Genomic DNA, 17,894 nt, shown 5'->3' with positions numbered 1-17,894 from the left:
TTTGACCCCTTAGTTGACCCGCAAAAGTACTGCTTACAGCACATTCTCCCCTCAACCTCTGTTCAAAATTAGTTTCCTTTCAGAAAAGTCACAGTTGGGCATAGCCTGACTTCCTGAGATTTTCAGGGGCACCCAAAATATATCTTAATTAACAATTTCTAAATATACATCCATCCATTTTCTTTTACTGCTTATCCTCATGAGGGTCACGGGAAGTGCTGGAGGCTATCACAGCTGTCAACGGGCAGGAGGCAGGGTGCACTTTGAACTGGTTGCCAGTCAATCGCAGGATAAATATACAGTGGTTTGATTTTTTATATTTATTTATTTATTAAAAAATATCATATGGAGCAGGTCAGGTGAGTAGGGAGGTTCCTCTAGCACAGTGATGTTCTTCCGGGGTGGGAACTGTCAGATGCTCAGGGCATTGAGAGCAGCCATTTTGTCATGGTCAAGCAAGCCAGAAGTTGTCGTACCACAACTCTCAGCTCATTTTACATACTAAATGGGTAAAATACCAGGGGATCTGTTTGTAGGTGTTCTGCTGGGATTTTTGGGCACGTAGAGAAGAGGACAGCAGTCCCTGAACTTTTCTGACACACGTTGTAGGAGTCCCCTTTAGTTTGACGTCATGCACGCAAGCTCGGCAGGCCGCGCCCGATCATTATGCTTGGCTGTCCACGGAAGCGCGGATGGGAAATTGTGATGTCATCAACCTTGGCGCAGCGGAACAGCGGAGCATGCGGGCCCTGAGGGTGCCGGGTTTGGTGCCCGCGTGTTTGTGCCTCGTCGATGGCGAAATAGACGGCGCGGTGCTGCCCGCCTGCGCTGCACCTGCGTCCCAGCACGCTGATTGATCAGTCTGGTCATGTGGAATGTCACCATCTGCTCCCCAGTCCCACTCAGCCCTTCTTGTGCCAATGCCAGTCACTGGCAGGAAGATACTTATTTAAGCCATGTCAAATCAGGCGCATGACGAAGAGCAGCGTGCAAACTGCACTTGGGCAAAAACAGTATCATGCACAATAGCGGAAAAAAGGGGAACAATTTCAATCAACACATTCCTTTTTCAACCCTGCTGTTTAAGCAACTGAGCAGCTATAAAATTGGTACAAAGGTCGTTAAAAATTCAACAATTTGTGTTTCTTGTGATCCTGGTGCTGTGGGAATGTGTTTATTTCTGTTCTCCTTGAAAACATTGAATCCCGTTTATATTTGTGTGCGTATTTCTTCCAACGTCATCCCAGGTGCTCATTTTTTTCAGCCTCTTAATGGCCAACGACGTATCAGGGGGCCATCGGGAATGACATTCTTCAATGTAGAGCGTCATACCCAATGACATTTCATCCACGGGAAAATAAAGATATGCAAATTTGAACTCATTAACATTTGCATTACCTGTTTGAATAATCGCACCCCTGACAAGGCTGCAATTAGCTAAGATTGATGCAAAGTTCAGGGTTAGGGGACTGTATATATTTGCTCTTGGCTCATTTATCCACAGCCTTGGGGTTTGTGTGTAGTTGTGTGTCGACTATCTGAGATGGCAGAAGTGATCTCAATCAGTGGGAAAAGGTCATGCAGTTGCTGCGAGTGTTCTTGGATCACTGATGAGTAAGAAAAACTTGACTCTAAAACAACGTTTATTTTTCCGTTTTTAACAACAAAACAAAATCCAAATACTCCTTTGCAATTACCTGCAGCGATTAAAAAAAAAAAAAAAAAAAAGAAGCGCTTGACCCGCTAACCCAGTTAAGACTAGCGTGAAGAGTCAGGATTAGAATTTGTGGTCGACACGGCTCACCTCCTGACGAGACCGAGATCAGTGCGCCGCAGTTTGATTCCAGGGGAACGATGCTGCCAAACAAAGTGCTCTTTCATTTTATCTTGAAGGTCAGTCACTGCAGGCTTAAAAATAAAAAGTGGAAAATACAGTCGATCCCTTGCAGTTTATATGTATGTACATATTTCCGTATGCAGTTAATATGCCCGCTAAAGTGACTTTTAGGGTTGAGGCGAAATTTCCTTGATCTTCGATCTTAAACTGTATGCTAAATTAATTGACTTATACTTAATTATGAATTTATGTTAATGATTTTTGTTGTCATATTGTTATGCTGTCGTGCAAACTAGTTCATTGCGTGGCACTCATAACCTCAAAATGTTGTATTTTGGTCTCGTCCTGAAAAAATCATGGGGCTGATTCTGGGACACTGGTGGGAACCTGTCTTAAAGACAACCGAAATCAAATGATGTTTTACCTAAATCCAAATGTTATCACAAAAAATATTTTATCAATGGTACATCATGCTTGAAGTAAGATTTTAACACTTGTAATCGTAATAAGGCGGCACGGTGTCTCAGCTGGTAAAGCGTTGGCCTCACATTTCTGAGGACCTGGGTTCAATCCTGGCCCCGCCTGTGTGGAGTTTGCATGTTGTCCCTGTGCTTGTGAGGGTTTTCTCGGGGTACTCCGGTTTCCTCCCACACCCCAAAAACATGCAACAGTAATTGGACACTCTAAATTGCCCCTAGGTGGATTGTGAGTGTGGCTGTTTGTCTCTATGTGCCCTGCCATTGGCTGGTAACCAGTTCAGGGTGTACCCTGCCTCTTCCCTGTTGACAGCTGGGGTAGGCTCCAGTACTCCCCGCGACCCTCGTGAGGATAAGCGGCAAAGAAAATGGATGGATAATCGTAGTAAGCCTTATGTAAAAACTGTCAACTGGTAAAACGAATCTGAAAAATAAAACGATGGCCCCTTTGATGCTGCATTTCATCGTGCTTAATTTGTCACAAGTTAATGTTGGATCAGATAAATATGACCGTCTTTAGCTAGCCAAACAAGTTTCCTGTAAACGAGTGAACAGAAACCTTGAGAGCAATTTTCAAAACCCAGCATATGTGATGGTATGGTTGTGGGTTAGTGCCCACTTCTGAAGGCACAATTTATGCTGAAAGGTACATATATACGTGTATGTGTTAGAGCAACATATGCTGCCATCCAAGCAGGAATGTTTTTATTTTCAGCACATTCTTCATGTGTGACTTCAGAGTAAAAGAGTGCGTGTACGAGACTGTACTAGACTATCCTGCCAGCAGTCCCAAACTATCTCCCTTTGAAAATGTGTGCTGTACACAGTACATGACAAGGGAAACCCCAGACTGTTGAGCAAGTGAAGTTTCACATCAAACAAAATAGGAAGGAATTTCCCTGACTAACTTTAACTATATGTAGACTCCGTCCCCAAACACTTGTTGAGTTAGTCTCCCGTGACAAGCGTTTTTTATTAATTGCATTAGAGGGGTGTACATAAGAGCGGAGCATCAGACTTCCGGTTCACCTTGTCGCGGAAGTCTGCGTGTTAATGTGCCACCTTTTCCCCGCTTTCTCAGACAGAGTAAACAAGCTTTAACCCAGCCGCCACACACGTGCCCACAGCCTTGATTCTATTTGCAAAAGTGGGTCAGACAAGGCTGTGTTATCCCCAATTTACCTGTCTAAAAGCGGCTAATCTTCGTGTCTTCATCGCTGTTCTCTGCTCTGAGGGCGGCTCGCTCTCAAGCTTGATTTTAAGTAAACATTGGAGGAATTACAGGGCTCAAGTGACTCATAAAGGCTTATTATTGTAATATTTGGACCAAGGTGACAGTGATGAAGATGCGTAGGTGGAGAATTCCCTCATTGTGAAATTATCCATTCATCCTTGATTATTTTATTGACATTACAATCACAACAAAGAACATTTTGTGTCAATCTTTGTACTATGCACATGCGCACTTAAGCACTAAATTTAGGTGTGGAGTTGCAATGGAAGTCTCTGTTTTGTGGGTGGGGGGGGGGGGGGTGCTCATAATATTCCAGACCATGCCATCAGTTGTAGTCTCGTACTAACATTCTCTCTTGGCCACCCCTCTGTATACTCTCTGCAATGGTCCAGCCCTTATTTGCATACTGTCTGTGGGTAGCTGCATGACCAGCAGGGGTGGATTAGAGGAGGGAAGTGCAAGAGGACCGAATACGCATGAGTAGGAGCACCGAGCGACTCTCTGACTGGCCGAACTGACACTGTGTGGACTGTACTGTGAAAAGCGGCAGTTATGTACTGTGCTCATCCCGTCTCAGGCACAGGCAGCAACTCACTGATGTACTGCTACAACGTGAAGCCCGTAAGTACACTTTTCTGTGCATCTTTCGGAAGTTTGTACTGTGTGTGATGCTGATGCAGACTTTTATGCACGGCGTTTCCAGATGCTGTGTTTATTTGGAGAGCTTTGTTTCTTACATTGGTAGAACAATGCGTTGACATCACCCCACAAGTCATGCAATAAATACGTAGATAAATAAATGAGCATCAGTGTACAGTATTTTGAAATTCTCATTGTTTCTGCTTTGATAACTAAATTCTCTTCCCCCCCCAAGTGATTTATTTATATTCCGAGGCGCATCCCAGATTCAAGTTCGCAATCTGCAATACCGAATCTGGAATCGTGCACAACAGCCACCTGCACTGGACAGCGCCATTAAAATCACAGCACACTCGTGGCCTTTGCACTTTGACAAAGTTGCGTTTCGAATGGCCTGGCGGCGCTCCTGCTTCCTGTCCGCTAAGGGCCGCAGCAGCAGCAGCAGCAGCCTGGCAGCAGCGAGCATCTTGACATGAAGCAGATTGCTCGCTATTTCGATTTGATTTAAGCTGTCCCTCCACCGCTTCAGCCATTATCAAAGGCAGCTTTGATCTCACTGAGACTAACCATATCCAGACATCACGGATCACAGAGGCGGAAAATTGGTTGCATGTGGCTGCTTGAGGAGGCCGTCAAAGCGCAAGTTGATATTCCTCGGATCTAACGTGATAGTCTGGTAACATCGTGAAACCTCCTCGTGGACTACTTGCTTGTTGTTGTTACGAGTTGCCGTTTTGTTATTATAAAGAACTCAATGGTCAGCTCAACTTGATATCGGGATTGGTTCCACAACTTTATAGAGAGTTGTGCGGTATTCAAATGTCATTAACCAAGTTGCATGAGTGGCCCAGCGAGTCATTTTTGAGCATTCTGGGAAATAGGAAAACAAAGCAAACAAACAAATTCAGCACCTTACCATGACCTACATGATTGACAACCTGCACAGATTAAAAAAACAAAACAAAAAAAAACATAATTTTTGGCTTTAGCACATTGTTTTTCATTGCTCTTGTGACAGTAAGTTAAAAATAATTAAAGCAATTATGCCATTAGACTAATGCTATATTTCCTTGCACTATAAAGACCCAAGATTGATTTCACTTTTGCAAAATGTATGTTGGATGAAATAAAATGACCATTCAAAAAAAGAAACCTACTTTCTTACTAATCCTTTCCTATTTAAGGCCTTTAATTGCTTCAGAAAAAAAGAGAGCCCCTTATCATTTGTGATGCCGTGATTGATGGTTTCTAAATCAATGCTTGGCTAAAAGAGGATGCCATGGTGACGGCCCTCCTCTCCAGCGGGGGCCAGAGGAGGCGTGCTGGGGCGGGGGTGTGACCATTATTAACGGGTCGCCTGCTATGCTGATGGTAAGGAGGACAATTGGCTTTATCCTTGGCCATATGCTGCCCACGGCGGCTCAGACGGGCCCAGTGTCGGCAGGGGCTCCCCTGTTTGCCCTGGCCCGCAATCATCATGGGACTCGTGCCAACCAGGGTCACGGGTCTGTGTGTATGTATCTGCGTGCGTGTGTGCGTGTGTGTTGCCGCACAACCATGCTCAAGAGAGTCTTTAAAAGCCTGCTTTACAGGACTTGTCGTCCCGGTAACTGACACCCCATTGATGCTGTGCAGGGAGTTTTATTTTCATTTCCTGGGCCAGATCAAAGAACTGGAGGGTGGTGCAGGTGCAGTCCAGACCTCTCAGTGTGTGTGTTTGAGTGTGCGAGTAAGGAAGCATGTGTTGTGTGTATGCATATGTGCAGTCCTGTGCAATACAAATGCAGTATCGTAAACATGAAACATTAAGTGGGAACTTTGACGAGTTCTGTTTCTCCATTAATATCTCTGCAGACCAATAAGAGGTCCAACAATGTCAGTTGTTCTTACTTGGGTTCCTTGCCAAGGCTTGTAACTCAATTTCATTAAGGGAGGAATTGTATCTCAGGATTCTGAAACCACCCGAACCGATCACGATTAGGGCAGGGATTTCTCATGCTGAATGGTTCCTAAATCCGGATGAGGAGGTGCACGGATCTGCAGTTTATGGATTATCGCAATAGCTCTAAGTGTGTGCATCAGCTCTCTGCTTTGTTTTGAACGTGCTGTCGCTTCCGATCGCGCTAAACTGTGCGCCCGGGTTTCTGTTGCCCAATTTGAACAGACTGTTCTTTTGATGTAGATTTATGGGCAGTCTCCCGGCAATGACGACATCAGCCAGAACTCATCTTTACATCCGTCCAGCAAGGCCTCCAGCAATGTGTTTGCCAGCACTTTTTTTGGTAGGCAAAACGATTATGAATGTGAATCTATTCTAAGCCTTTTAAAGAACCCTGCTGTTGCGACACAGCCAAACACACACAAAAAAAACTAACAAACAAATAAACAATATAAATATAACCCAAAGGAATTAAGATCACCAGTACCTAACAAATGTAAACACTGGATTTATGCAAGGTGTTTATTGTACTTATTATGTCAGTAAAACCTATATATCACTCTACCTATGTATTGTTTATCACTTGTATGTATTTATTATTTACAATATGTTTTGCTACATTTTGCCAAAATGTAGTTTGATACCGTAATTTATTCCACCAACGAGCTTCAATCCTGATGTGAATGTTCCCTGGTTGTTGCATTTTGAGCTTTATAAATTATTAAAGTAATGACAGACTTTGCGCATTAAATAATCATATAATATCGTATTTGTTGAGATCTGTGGTTTACCATTTTTTTTACACCATGTACCATTTAAAGAAATACTTAGTTTGAAAGAAAAACACAAGTTTTTATTCCTCAGCATTGCATTTCATGTTATTGTCAGGCACTGTAACATTGGGAAAAGTTTAAACATAAACATATGCTTAAATATATATATAAATCACATGTATGTACTTAAAAAACGACTACATCAAAATATATTGCACATTAGGGTTAAATAAAAATTACACCTAAATTAAAGATAAAATATAACTGAAATGTACTTAATCAATGTGGTGTATTGGATTCCCGCGACCCCCAACAAAAAAACAAGTTTAGGCCACTGTAACATCATGCACAGTGTAGACCATTTAATTACTGATGTTTTTTTGCCGCCCCCCCCCCCCCCGTGTGGTTCCAGTACCACACTTTACTGCATTAGCAGGTTAAATCTGGAAATAATCAGCTAAGGTTCCATTTGCTACATATTTCTTAAAACATTTCCAGAACACAGACATTTGCACCAGGGTTGAGTCAAAAATGGCCTCCAAAAACATTCATATTTAATTCCTTTACATTTTACCATTGAAAATGAGTTATTTGAATTAAAAGACCAATTTTCCGCATTCAAACTCCTTTTATTGCTTTTTTTAATTGAATGCAATCAGGTTTTGTTTCAAATCCGCTAAATCAACTGAACATTTAAACGGATGTCATTTTGCCTGTGCGGTTGATTATAATGCTAATTAAGTTTGGTCTACATAGAGTCCGTGAAAGTGGTAAATAACGGTGAATTAATTTGACACCCGTCCAGGCTGCTCTCGAGTTTCATGTCTGCTTAAGATACTGCTCCAGTGCTTACATGTAACATATTGCCATCCATTTTAGAGGGCGCAAGCAATTTGCCCGACATCTGGAATGCAGTAAACGGGCTGAACCAGCACGGCTATGAAGGCGCACTGGGAGCGACCGGCGGCCACCAAACGCAGCCGGCAAACTACAGCAGTCTTCAGCCGCACGGCCACCTGGTGAGATTTACATCCAGGACGGAACATATTGTGTTTTATAACCCGGCACGTCAACCGTGTGTTGGTCTCCTTGTTTAGGACTATTCTCCACATCCGTTGATGGCTGCAGACATGAGCAGGGCTCTCCCTCCCATGTCAACCTTTCACCGCAACAATGCTGCGTCCGTAAACACGACAGACACTTCCGCGGGTGAGGCGAGAGGTCAAGATGCTCCTCCAATGTTGCTCAAAAATGAGAGGATACATTTAAGAGTTTAAAGGCAAAAAGCAGACAGAAACATTCCAACATTCGATACAGATACAATATCTGCTATTATTTTGCTTTTTGGAGGTGTGGCACAGATGGCAAGCAAGAACCTGTCAAATTGTACTGCAAATCTGGATAAAATTGTTGACAGATTAATTTGTTTTGATTTTATTTGATACATTTTCACCAAGATAGTCACTGAGGAAGCGGCACGGTGGTCTGCCGGTAAAGCGTTGGCCTCACAGTTCAACGGACCCGGGTTCAATCCCGACCCCGCCTTTGTGGCGTTTGCATGTTCTCCCCGTACCTGCGTCGGTTTCTTTATGGCCCTCTGGTTTCCTCCTACATCCCAAAAAGTTGCAACATTAATTGAACACTCTAAATTGCCTGTAGGTGTGATTGTGACTGCGACTGTTTGTCTCTATGTGCCCTGCGATTGGTTGGCAACCAGGTACGTGACCCTTGTGAGGATAAGCGGCATAAGAAAATAGATGGATGGATGGATGGATAGAAACTGAGCCTGTAGTGGTACACATGCCTGACTTTGGTGCGGGCAGCGTGGAATTGATTCCTGCTCAGTGATGATGTTGATGGGGGGCCCTGTGACTGACTGCTGACCAGTTCAGGGTGTAGTCTACCTCTTGCTCGATGTTAGCTGGGATGGGCTCCGGCACTCCCGTGACCCTCGTGAGGATTAGTGGCTTGGAAAATGGACAATGGACATTTTTACCATTGAATGGCAGAGAACTGGCTGTCTAATCGTGTTTTAAATCTTAATGTGTCCGGAGGCCGATTCTGCCGTGTTCCGACAATTATGAGGCAGCAGTTGGCAAAGAACGCCTTTTATTGTGAAGCCAGACAGAAACAAAAAAGACCGTGATGTATCGTACTTTCCGCACTATAAGACGCACCTAAAAGTCTTTAATTTTCTCAAAAGCCGACGGTGTGCCTTATAATCCGGTGCGGCTTATATATGGATCAATATTGAGCCTTTAGTGCAGCTCCGTCTAATGGATGCATAATGTAAGCCCAGCCTCTACTTTAGCGTCTATTCCATGTGCCTTATATATGAAAAAAGTTTTAAAATTGGCCATTCATTGAAGGTTCACCTTATAATGCGGTGTGCCTTATAGTGCGGAAAATACGGTACTATGTGTCCTGCTAGCAGCCAGTTAGCTCCGGCTGTAGTATAAAATCAAGCCAATTACTCAAAATGTGTGTTGCCATAGAGAATGCCACAAATTTTGGAGTAATATTTTAGACCCTAAAGCGGGAGGAGTCAATTAAAATGATGTAATTCTCCCTTATAAAAGTAAAAAAGTTAAAGAGCACATTTTAGTCTACGATATCACTGTCACCATGTTAGTTAGCAACGTGAAATTCAAACAGTGAAGTGAAAAAATAAATTTCTCTATCTGCATTTTTGATCATGTTTAATCTCTCTGTGTATGACTATACACACTCACACATTCACATTCTGGTATTTTTTTTTTTTTTTCAGTCTCAGGGAACCACACAAATGTGTCTGGAGGGTCACAAACTGGCGATACATTAGGCAAAGCGCTGGCTTCTGTAAGTATGCAGCACCGCCGTCACATTGCATCAGTTCATTTGTTCTCTGTTACAATTAAACATTCAAAACAAGACTATAAATCTAAAGCGAGGGCCCCAGGGGTGCAATGCAAACAGGAAATAGTAGGTCCTTCCTGGCGGTACCGGCCGAACGCATATCAGCAAAGGGCTACTACTCTCACACTTTTTATTAGCTGCTGACTAGAAATATGATCACAATTGATGAGTTAGTTTGGGTTATGAGCCGGCTCTAAAGGCAACAGCTGGAAGGCCCGGTGCAGAAATGACAAGTGCTTTTAAAATGATCCATGCCCTCGTCCCACTCATCCTCCTCCTCCTTCTCCTCCTCCTCCTCTTCTTCTTCTCTCCCTCCGTGTCGGCTGCCAGATTTATTCCCCCGATCACACCAGCAGCAGCTTCCCTTCCAGCGCATCCACGCCTGTGAGGTCCCCGTCCCCACTGCCAAACGCCAGCGAACCCGCAGGTAAATTGTCCGCTGCCTATAATTGGCTCCTTCTAGTCAGACGGTGTTTATTTTGTTTGCCATTTGTCCTTTTTCAACTGATTGTGTGTTTTCATCTCTCCGGGTTTTTCTCGTAACAGGAACCGAAATGTGGCCCCGCAGCTCGGTACAGACACCTGTATCACCACATTATGAGTCATCACTTATATCCATGGTAAGACCTGATTATTTTGTCCAGTCAATATCACCATACAGTGAGACTTTGAGACTGCCCCTGATGACATTTAAAAAAAAAAAAAAAAGTGGAGCAGTATTTGGGTTATGTCAGGTTCACGTTCCTCCAATAATGAAACTGAAAAACAAAAAATATCATTTGAATTGATTCTTCTATTGGCTATTCCGTCTGTTTCTCGAATAATTGTATAAAATTCATTTCAAAATCTTCAGATTATTATCAGGTTGTTGTTGTTTTGATATTTTTTAATGATGAAATGAAACAAAATAAGCAGCACCCAAGAGGAAGTGATGGTGCGCTCACCAACTTTATTGAAAATGAGTCTTTACTGAAAATGAACCTGAAGTTCAGTTACACTTTATTTACAGGTTATTCAAACTCTGGCTGCAAATTACATTTTTTTTTTTTTTTTTTAAGATTAAGACTCACCATTGCACTTCTATGTCTGACATTCACTGGACACGATGTAAAGTGAATATTGTTGCCTTTACAAAAAGAATAATATAATGTTTTCCATATAAGCTGTCAGTATTGCTAAGGTCGCAGCTTGTTTATTATTATGTTTTGGGATTGATTAAATGTGAATAAACAGACAATTTAAAAACATACGTACGTTTACAATAAATGAAATCTACAGATATGAGAATGTAGTGAATCGTACAAAAAGTTAAGCACCATGTAACAATTATTCTTACTTATGTTTGAGTTTTTAGACTATGCTAAGCTAAGCGAGAGTAAGCTAATTGGTACTATGCTACTCTAAGCAATGATAACTAGCCATCTTGCTATATATAGATAGATAGTTTTATATTATATATTGTAACTACTTGACATATTGTGTCATTATTGAGGTGGATTAAGACATGATTTAGTAAATCTCATTCCCCTTTCAGTCTCAGGTAGAAGACAGACTGGACAGATTGGACGATGTGATCCACGTTTTAAGGAACCATGCCGTCGGTCCCATACCCGGCCTGGCCGCTGAAATCCACGGGCTGCTGAACCAGAATCTCCACGGCCGCCCAAACCCCGCCGGCACGCTGGCGCTCACCTGCCACAGCCCAACTATGGTTAGACTTACCACTATGAAGCATTTAAGTCCGCAAATCCCATCTTTTTTTTCTTTGGAGTGCTGTTCAGTTCCTGGACTTTTCCACTGAGGTGTTATCAGCCAAATAGGAAACAGAACACAATGGGGGAGAGTGGACAAACGTCACCCTTGTATGGGAAGTCTAGTGAATGTGTGGGGTGACGAGGTTAGCCGAAGATACGCCATGTTTTTCCCTTTTAGCCGAGTGGGAGGATTTGGGGCTAGCGGCAGGGGAAGTACATACTAATCCCCTGGGGGAGAGCGGTATTACATTTTCTTACTTTGGATGTGTCGATTAGGAGTGAATCATTCCTGAAGAGAATTACTGGTGTGATAGAAAGTGTATAGCAGTTTAAAGGGGAGGATTAAGATTGGGCCTGTGCAGAAAGTGATCCACTCAGGGGGGGGTCATTGGATACAAAGAAGCAGATGTTAGTTTTGTGTCGCTTTCAGACTTTAAAGCGCTGTGGTGTAGCATCATTTCCAATCATTATTTAAAGGATTCTCACGTGTCCTGTACTAACCGAACACATATTGTAAATATTGGCCTTATCTCATCCTTTTTCTTTGTGTGCTGCAAAGGTTGAGACCGTCACCATGAATAACAACCACTCAGCCTTCCAGGCCCGCACACAAAATGGACAACCGTACACGGGCCGACAGGTGACCCCAGTGGAGCCAATGATGGGAGGATGTAGAGGTGACTCCATCGCTCGTTTTTCTATTGTTCAAGCAGCAATCAGTTTGACTGCCTCACAGACTTCTTAGTGCCGAACGTTCCTTTTTCCCTTCCAGGGAGTTTGGGGATGCCAGGGAATGCGGAGCTGAAGATGGAAACCGGCGAAAGGGAAGACTTGATGCACACCAGTCACAGTTCTGACAGTCAAAAGTCAGATGAGGAGAGCGAACTCAAGACGCATGGAGACAACAGCACGAGGGACAGGTAGACTTTAATGCTTTCAGTTTAGATGTCTATCAACTTACATGAAAGTAGGATTTAAAAAAAAAAGACACTTCATTAGGTACTAGTGAAAAAACTGATACACGAGCTCCGTGGTGGGCCATGTATTCGGTACCTTGTCCTTCAATAGGGACCTAATACACTTTTTAATCGCACCACCATCACATCGCAATCAGAATGAAACCTTGTATAAAAAACAAAAACACAATATACCGCTCACAACTGTCGTGTTCTGTACATCATTTGACAAAATATTAAAACACTTAAATATAATTTAGCATACTTACCAGAGATGCTGATTATAAAGTGCATGAATGTGGGCTCCAGATATTTTATCCTCTGAGAAATTAGCTTTATCTGACCAACTAATCAAAGGATGGAAAAATTTCTGTGATTTATCGTGGGCTAGCACGCTGGACCTCTGAGGAGAATTTGATCTGGATTAGTCCAAGAAACTGTCCCGTTGCGACCGTAGTTTGTTACATTGGCCAGCATTCCTGATTTTGAAGGCCCAAGGAGGATGAGATTGACATATCAGTATATAGAGGCTGAAATGAGGACAGACTGTTGGGAGTATTTTAATATAAATGCATGGAACAAATATTAGAATTTAGGTTTGTTATTGTACGTCAGGGCTTCTGATTGTTTGGGACAGCAGCGAACTTGACTATACGTTTATTATTGTGGCTGTAGAGTTGTGTAGAGGTGCCCTGCATCGGAGTTCCATATCGGAATTGTCCCGCACATTTTGGCACTCGAGTAGCTCACCGTTGCCCCATGAGGTGCAGACATGTATTACAGCTACATTAAAGAGACTTGCTGATCAATGCTTTGAGTCAGACCAGAAGAATTTCTTATTCACGTCATATACATGGAAAAAGCAAACATAGCCACGAACGCAATAAAAAATAATAACGCCGCATCAGCGACAGCAAAGTGAATAGTTGTGGTCTAGCTGATGTCATTACTCACTGTCACTCTTCGTGCTTCCCTATTTGTATCTGACGTTTCGATGATTAGCTTTTCTTTCGTACAAAAGGATGTAACATATTCAAAAAAAGAAAAAAAAAACATCCACGCTTATGAGATCAGGTTAACAACGCTATTTTGAACATTTACATTTATTTCTCAGTGTCTTGTTTATGATTCACCAGAATAGAAGAACGATAAGATGCTGTGGCAAGGATTTATGTTCCCTTAAACAATACTTGTATGTGTCACACAGAAATACTTGTACGGCGTTTGTGCTTGAAAAACCATTTGGACATGTTCGTTTTTGCATGATAAAGACAAATCCAAACGAGGCTGCAACTAAAATGATGGCTAAAGCATGAGAATTGCAAGAGTGTAAAGTTGTAAGCCTTAAAATGGAATAGAAACCGACTGATGTCATTTCTAATAAATGTACATTATCCGTCTTGCTTCTTATTATTTTACCACAGAAAAACGACTGTTGTGAAAAAAACACATTAACATTTTGAAGTTAATCGTTCTAATATAGTGGAGTGGCGAGTCCTCCTCCCAGTTTTAAGGTTCTGGGTTTGAATCTCTCTGGTCTATTTGTGTGGAATTTGCATATTCTCCCTGTTTGCGTGGATTTATTTGATCTGGGTTCTACGGAAAGTTGTCCAAATGATATGTGCCCTGTGATTGACTGGCTACTAGACTACTAGTCCAGGGTGCACCTCAACCAGTGGCTGGCCAAGTATTTTGTACCTAGGCCTTCACTGAGGACTTAATTCACTTCTTCGCTTCAATGATCACATTATAATTATAGAACCTATCAAGACTATACAAAAATGTACATTCAAAAAAGAGCACGCAACTGTGCTGTATAAATTTTTTGGTGCGGTTCCAAATTAGTATTCATTGATGAACACACACAAAAAAATCATAATATACTTATATAAAATACATCGTATTCATCTGTGATGCAACAAATGTCTTTTACTAGTCAAATTTAGCTTGTTTGACCCTACAATCAGGACAGAAAGATGAGATTTGGAATCTAACTGGATCAAAGAAAGACTTCCATTGCTAAAATAGTTTAGGTTACATCTGCAAGGGCGGAACAGTGGTCAGCTGGAAAGCGTTGGCCTCACATTTCTGAGGTCCGGGATTCAATCCCTTCCACGCCTGTGTGGAGTTTGCATGTTCTCCCCGTGCCTACGTGGGTTTTTCCCGGGCACCCCCCGGTTTCCTCCCACATTCCAAAAAACATGCAACATTACATGTCTAAATTGCCCATAGGTGTGATTGTGAGTGCGGCTGTTGGTCTCCATGTGTCCTGCGATTGACTGGCAACCAGTTCAGGGTGTACCCCGCCTCCTGCTCGTTGACAGCTGGGGTAGGCTCCAGCACTCCCCCCGACCCTCGTGAGGATAAGCGGTGAAGAAAATGGATGGATGGATGGATGGATGGATGGATGGATGGATGGATGGATGGATGGATGGATGGATGGATGGATGGGCAAGTGCAACTGATTCATCGGGCAGTGGGCAGATGAAGCCGAAATGGCAACACATGGAGGCTGAAATCTGATTGGAGAAAAAAAAAATCCAACATCCATATGTACATGTAGTGGAAGCGGTGCAGCCAAGACAAATTGTAACAAATCTATTCAGAAGACTGTTGGGAATAGAAATAAATGAATACAATTTCATTGAAAAATGTTAGAATTGATGTTGTAAATGTACAGTGTAGTGGCCAGTAGGAGGCAGTAAAATCCACTTAAAATTCCACCTCCTCCCTCATCAAGTAACTTGACGTTCACCCTCCTCTCCCTTCTCGTCCAATGTTGAAGTATTCACGAGGATGAAGATCTGAGTCCGGAGCAGAAGGCTGAGCGCGAGCGCGAAAGGAGGATGGCCAACAATGCGCGGGAGCGTCTGCGTGTGCGCGACATCAACGAGGCCTTCAAGGAGCTGGGCCACATGTGTCAACTCCACCTGAAGAGCGAGAAGCCGCAGACCAAGTTGCTGGTGTTGCACCAGGCCGTGGCCGTCATCCTCAGCCTGGAACAGCAAGTCCGAGGTGAGCGCCGCACGCAGATGACCCGAGACGCTCGTTGACAGCCGCGTTGATATTCAACCAAACAAACCTCTGCTCGTCTCCCAGAGAGGAACCTCAACCCCAAAGCCGCCTGTCTGAGGAGGAGAGAGGAAGAGAAGGTGTCGGATCCGCAGTCCATGCACGTCGCATTTCATCCAGGTCTCACTGACCCCGCAAACCCGATGGGCCATCTCTGAGGGTCCGAGTAGTCAAAAACTCCTGATTATCGATGTGGACTTTATGCTTCCAAAAATGACCTTCACGATGATATATTTTTTATTAACATTTGGTTGTTGACACACTCTTAGAGGCGCACTAAATATACAGCACCCCCCTTACAAAATATTTAGGATAATTGGGCCTTTGATAATGATCTACAATGCACTATAAATTTTATAAGTGAACTTCGTTTGACCTTCTCTAAACTTTCACACCCACTCCCACCAGCATTATGCTTAACTGTTTAACACATCCACTTCACAGTTCTGAAGACCCGGGTTCAAATCTAGCCTCACCGGTGTGGCTTTTCTCCCCGTACACCCAAAGACGTGCGTTGTCGTTTAATTGAAGACTCTAAATTGTCTGTTGGTGAGATTGTGAAAGGTCGTTTGTCTATGCGATTCCCCCACCAGTTCAGGGTATTCCTCACCTCTCGCCCAGATTCAGCTGAGATAGGGGCAGGCACGTGCGAGACACTCGTGAGGATAAGCAGTTTAGAAAATGGATGGTCAAATTTATAGTGCATTTCAGGTTCATCTTGAAGTTTCACGTGAAAGCTAAATATTTCTAAATATCAACTTTTACTAGCTTACTTTGATTAAACTGGTCAATAAATAAACAAATGCTGGGTCTCGGTCTCTGTCATAATTAGAAGCAGAGACTCTGTGAAGCGTCAACACAGTCGAACAATCATGCCCTCGCTTCTCCAGCACACGACTTACTTTGTGCCTAAACCTCTACAGTACTTCTAACAGACAAATGCATTGTAACTTGCAGATGTTTTGTACACTTCTTTTTAAATATTTATTATTGTACCCGGCCGGACGAAACTCAGCTGCGGAGTGGCCTCATCTGCACTTGCGGCAGACGGTCGAACAACGCATCGCTATTTCTCGCAGTCGCAGACGGGACGTTTCCACGTGTGCTCAGGCAGCAAATGTAGTATTTGTTGTGTGGCATTGTGTGTGTGTGTGTGTGTGTGTGTGTGTGTCTTTCAGGAGTTGGACCATTCTGTGAATGAACAGATCTCCAAGAATGTTCTAATTAGCATCTTATCTATTGAAGTTGTTCTTTTATTTGTGTGTTTAGCACTGCTACAAAAACAACACTGGTGGACAAAAACAAAACACTTGTCACAAACGTTCATGACTTTTCAAATCTAGCCAAATATGTTTTTTAAAATTTCATTTTGCATGTTTAGGGTGTTTCTTTTTTTTCTAAGTTATGTAACTTATCTTTTATACAAATGTATGTAAATGCTTTTTTTCCCGCTCTGATTTCACAGAGGAACGATTCCTTTGCAGTTTTAGACACAATTCATGTTTTGAGCAATATATGAAGACAAAATGCTGTTAATTGCTTTTTTGAACAAATCTCACACAATCAAAAGTACTGCCATCATACAACATGTACAGTATGTGTACAGTTTGAAGTAGCCTAACGGCTTGTGTCTGCTTATAGCAATTGATGTTTTTTCTTGTTCTTGTTCTTTTTTTTTTTTTTTTGCTAATATTTGAAATTCATGGGGTGCCACCACACACCAAACCGTATTTGTCACTTCATCTTTTATTTGTGATTCGTGAAGATAATTCATCAATTAAGAGTACCTCAACTCAGAGGACCTGTATTACAGTATTTAAAGCAGACCAACAACAACAACAACCCTTGGTTAACGTACACTTGACATGTGAGATAGTATTGTACTGTATGCAACTCGTCAAGTACTGTAACTTGATATGGAAAATACAGGTGTCAATGTATGTCAAGCTGGAGTCCGGTACCCCAGGGAGGGGGGACAGCGAGCCATAGCTTGAAGTCTGCAAAAGAATGTACTTACATACGGGTTCCAGCAGCCAGTAAAAAAAAAAAAAAAAAAAAACATAATAATAAATACTCCTCCCTACGTTAGCTTTGTGACATTTAAAAGCTAAATGTAAATAAAAACATGTAAATGAATGTAACATATCAAAATAATCCATACATGCAACGGTTGTTTTTGTTTTATTCATAAAAAAAAGCGTGTAATATGGCAGGACTTTTGGGGGGGAGGGCAGGGTTATAGTCTTTATAGAGAATACGTCTATAATAAAAGGTGTAGTATCACAAGAATAAAGTTTTGTTTTTGAAATACACTTGTTA

At 42.4% G+C, this 17,894-nt stretch overlaps 1 protein-coding gene across 1 annotated transcript; it reads left to right on the top strand.

Moving 5' to 3' along the window:
* Positions 1–3,990: 3,990 nt before the first annotated feature.
* On the top strand, positions 3,991–17,798 carry LOC133502644 (transcription factor 12-like). The gene is made up of 12 exons (XM_061823673.1): positions 3,991–4,168; positions 6,369–6,468; positions 7,778–7,917; positions 7,996–8,107; positions 9,666–9,736; positions 10,124–10,220; positions 10,340–10,413; positions 11,328–11,504; positions 12,107–12,224; positions 12,320–12,467; positions 15,289–15,518; positions 15,603–17,798. The coding sequence occupies exons 1-12, from the start codon at positions 4,100–4,102 to the stop codon at positions 15,731–15,733; spliced, it is 1,467 nt and encodes a 488-aa protein (XP_061679657.1). The 5' UTR covers positions 3,991–4,099; the 3' UTR covers positions 15,734–17,798.
* Positions 17,799–17,894: the final 96 nt, after the last annotated feature.

Source organism: Syngnathoides biaculeatus, chromosome 6 (assembly GCF_019802595.1).
Source record: "Syngnathoides biaculeatus isolate LvHL_M chromosome 6, ASM1980259v1, whole genome shotgun sequence".
Classification (NCBI taxonomy): domain Eukaryota; kingdom Metazoa; phylum Chordata; class Actinopteri; order Syngnathiformes; family Syngnathidae; genus Syngnathoides; species Syngnathoides biaculeatus.
This window is presented reverse-complemented; position numbering and strand designations above follow the sequence as displayed.

Bases quoted from the DNA above. Each gene is read 5' to 3' on its own strand.
- LOC133502644 (XM_061823673.1), top strand. From the start codon at position 4,100: ATGTACTGTGCTCATCCCGTCTCAGGCACAGGCAGCAACTCACTGATG. The intron at 4,169-6,368 runs GTAAGTACACTT...CTTTTGATGTAG, and splicing joins ACTGCTACAACGTGAAGCCC to ATTTATGGGCAGTCTCCCGG. The intron at 6,469-7,777 runs GTAGGCAAAACG...CATCCATTTTAG, and splicing joins GTTTGCCAGCACTTTTTTTG to AGGGCGCAAGCAATTTGCCC.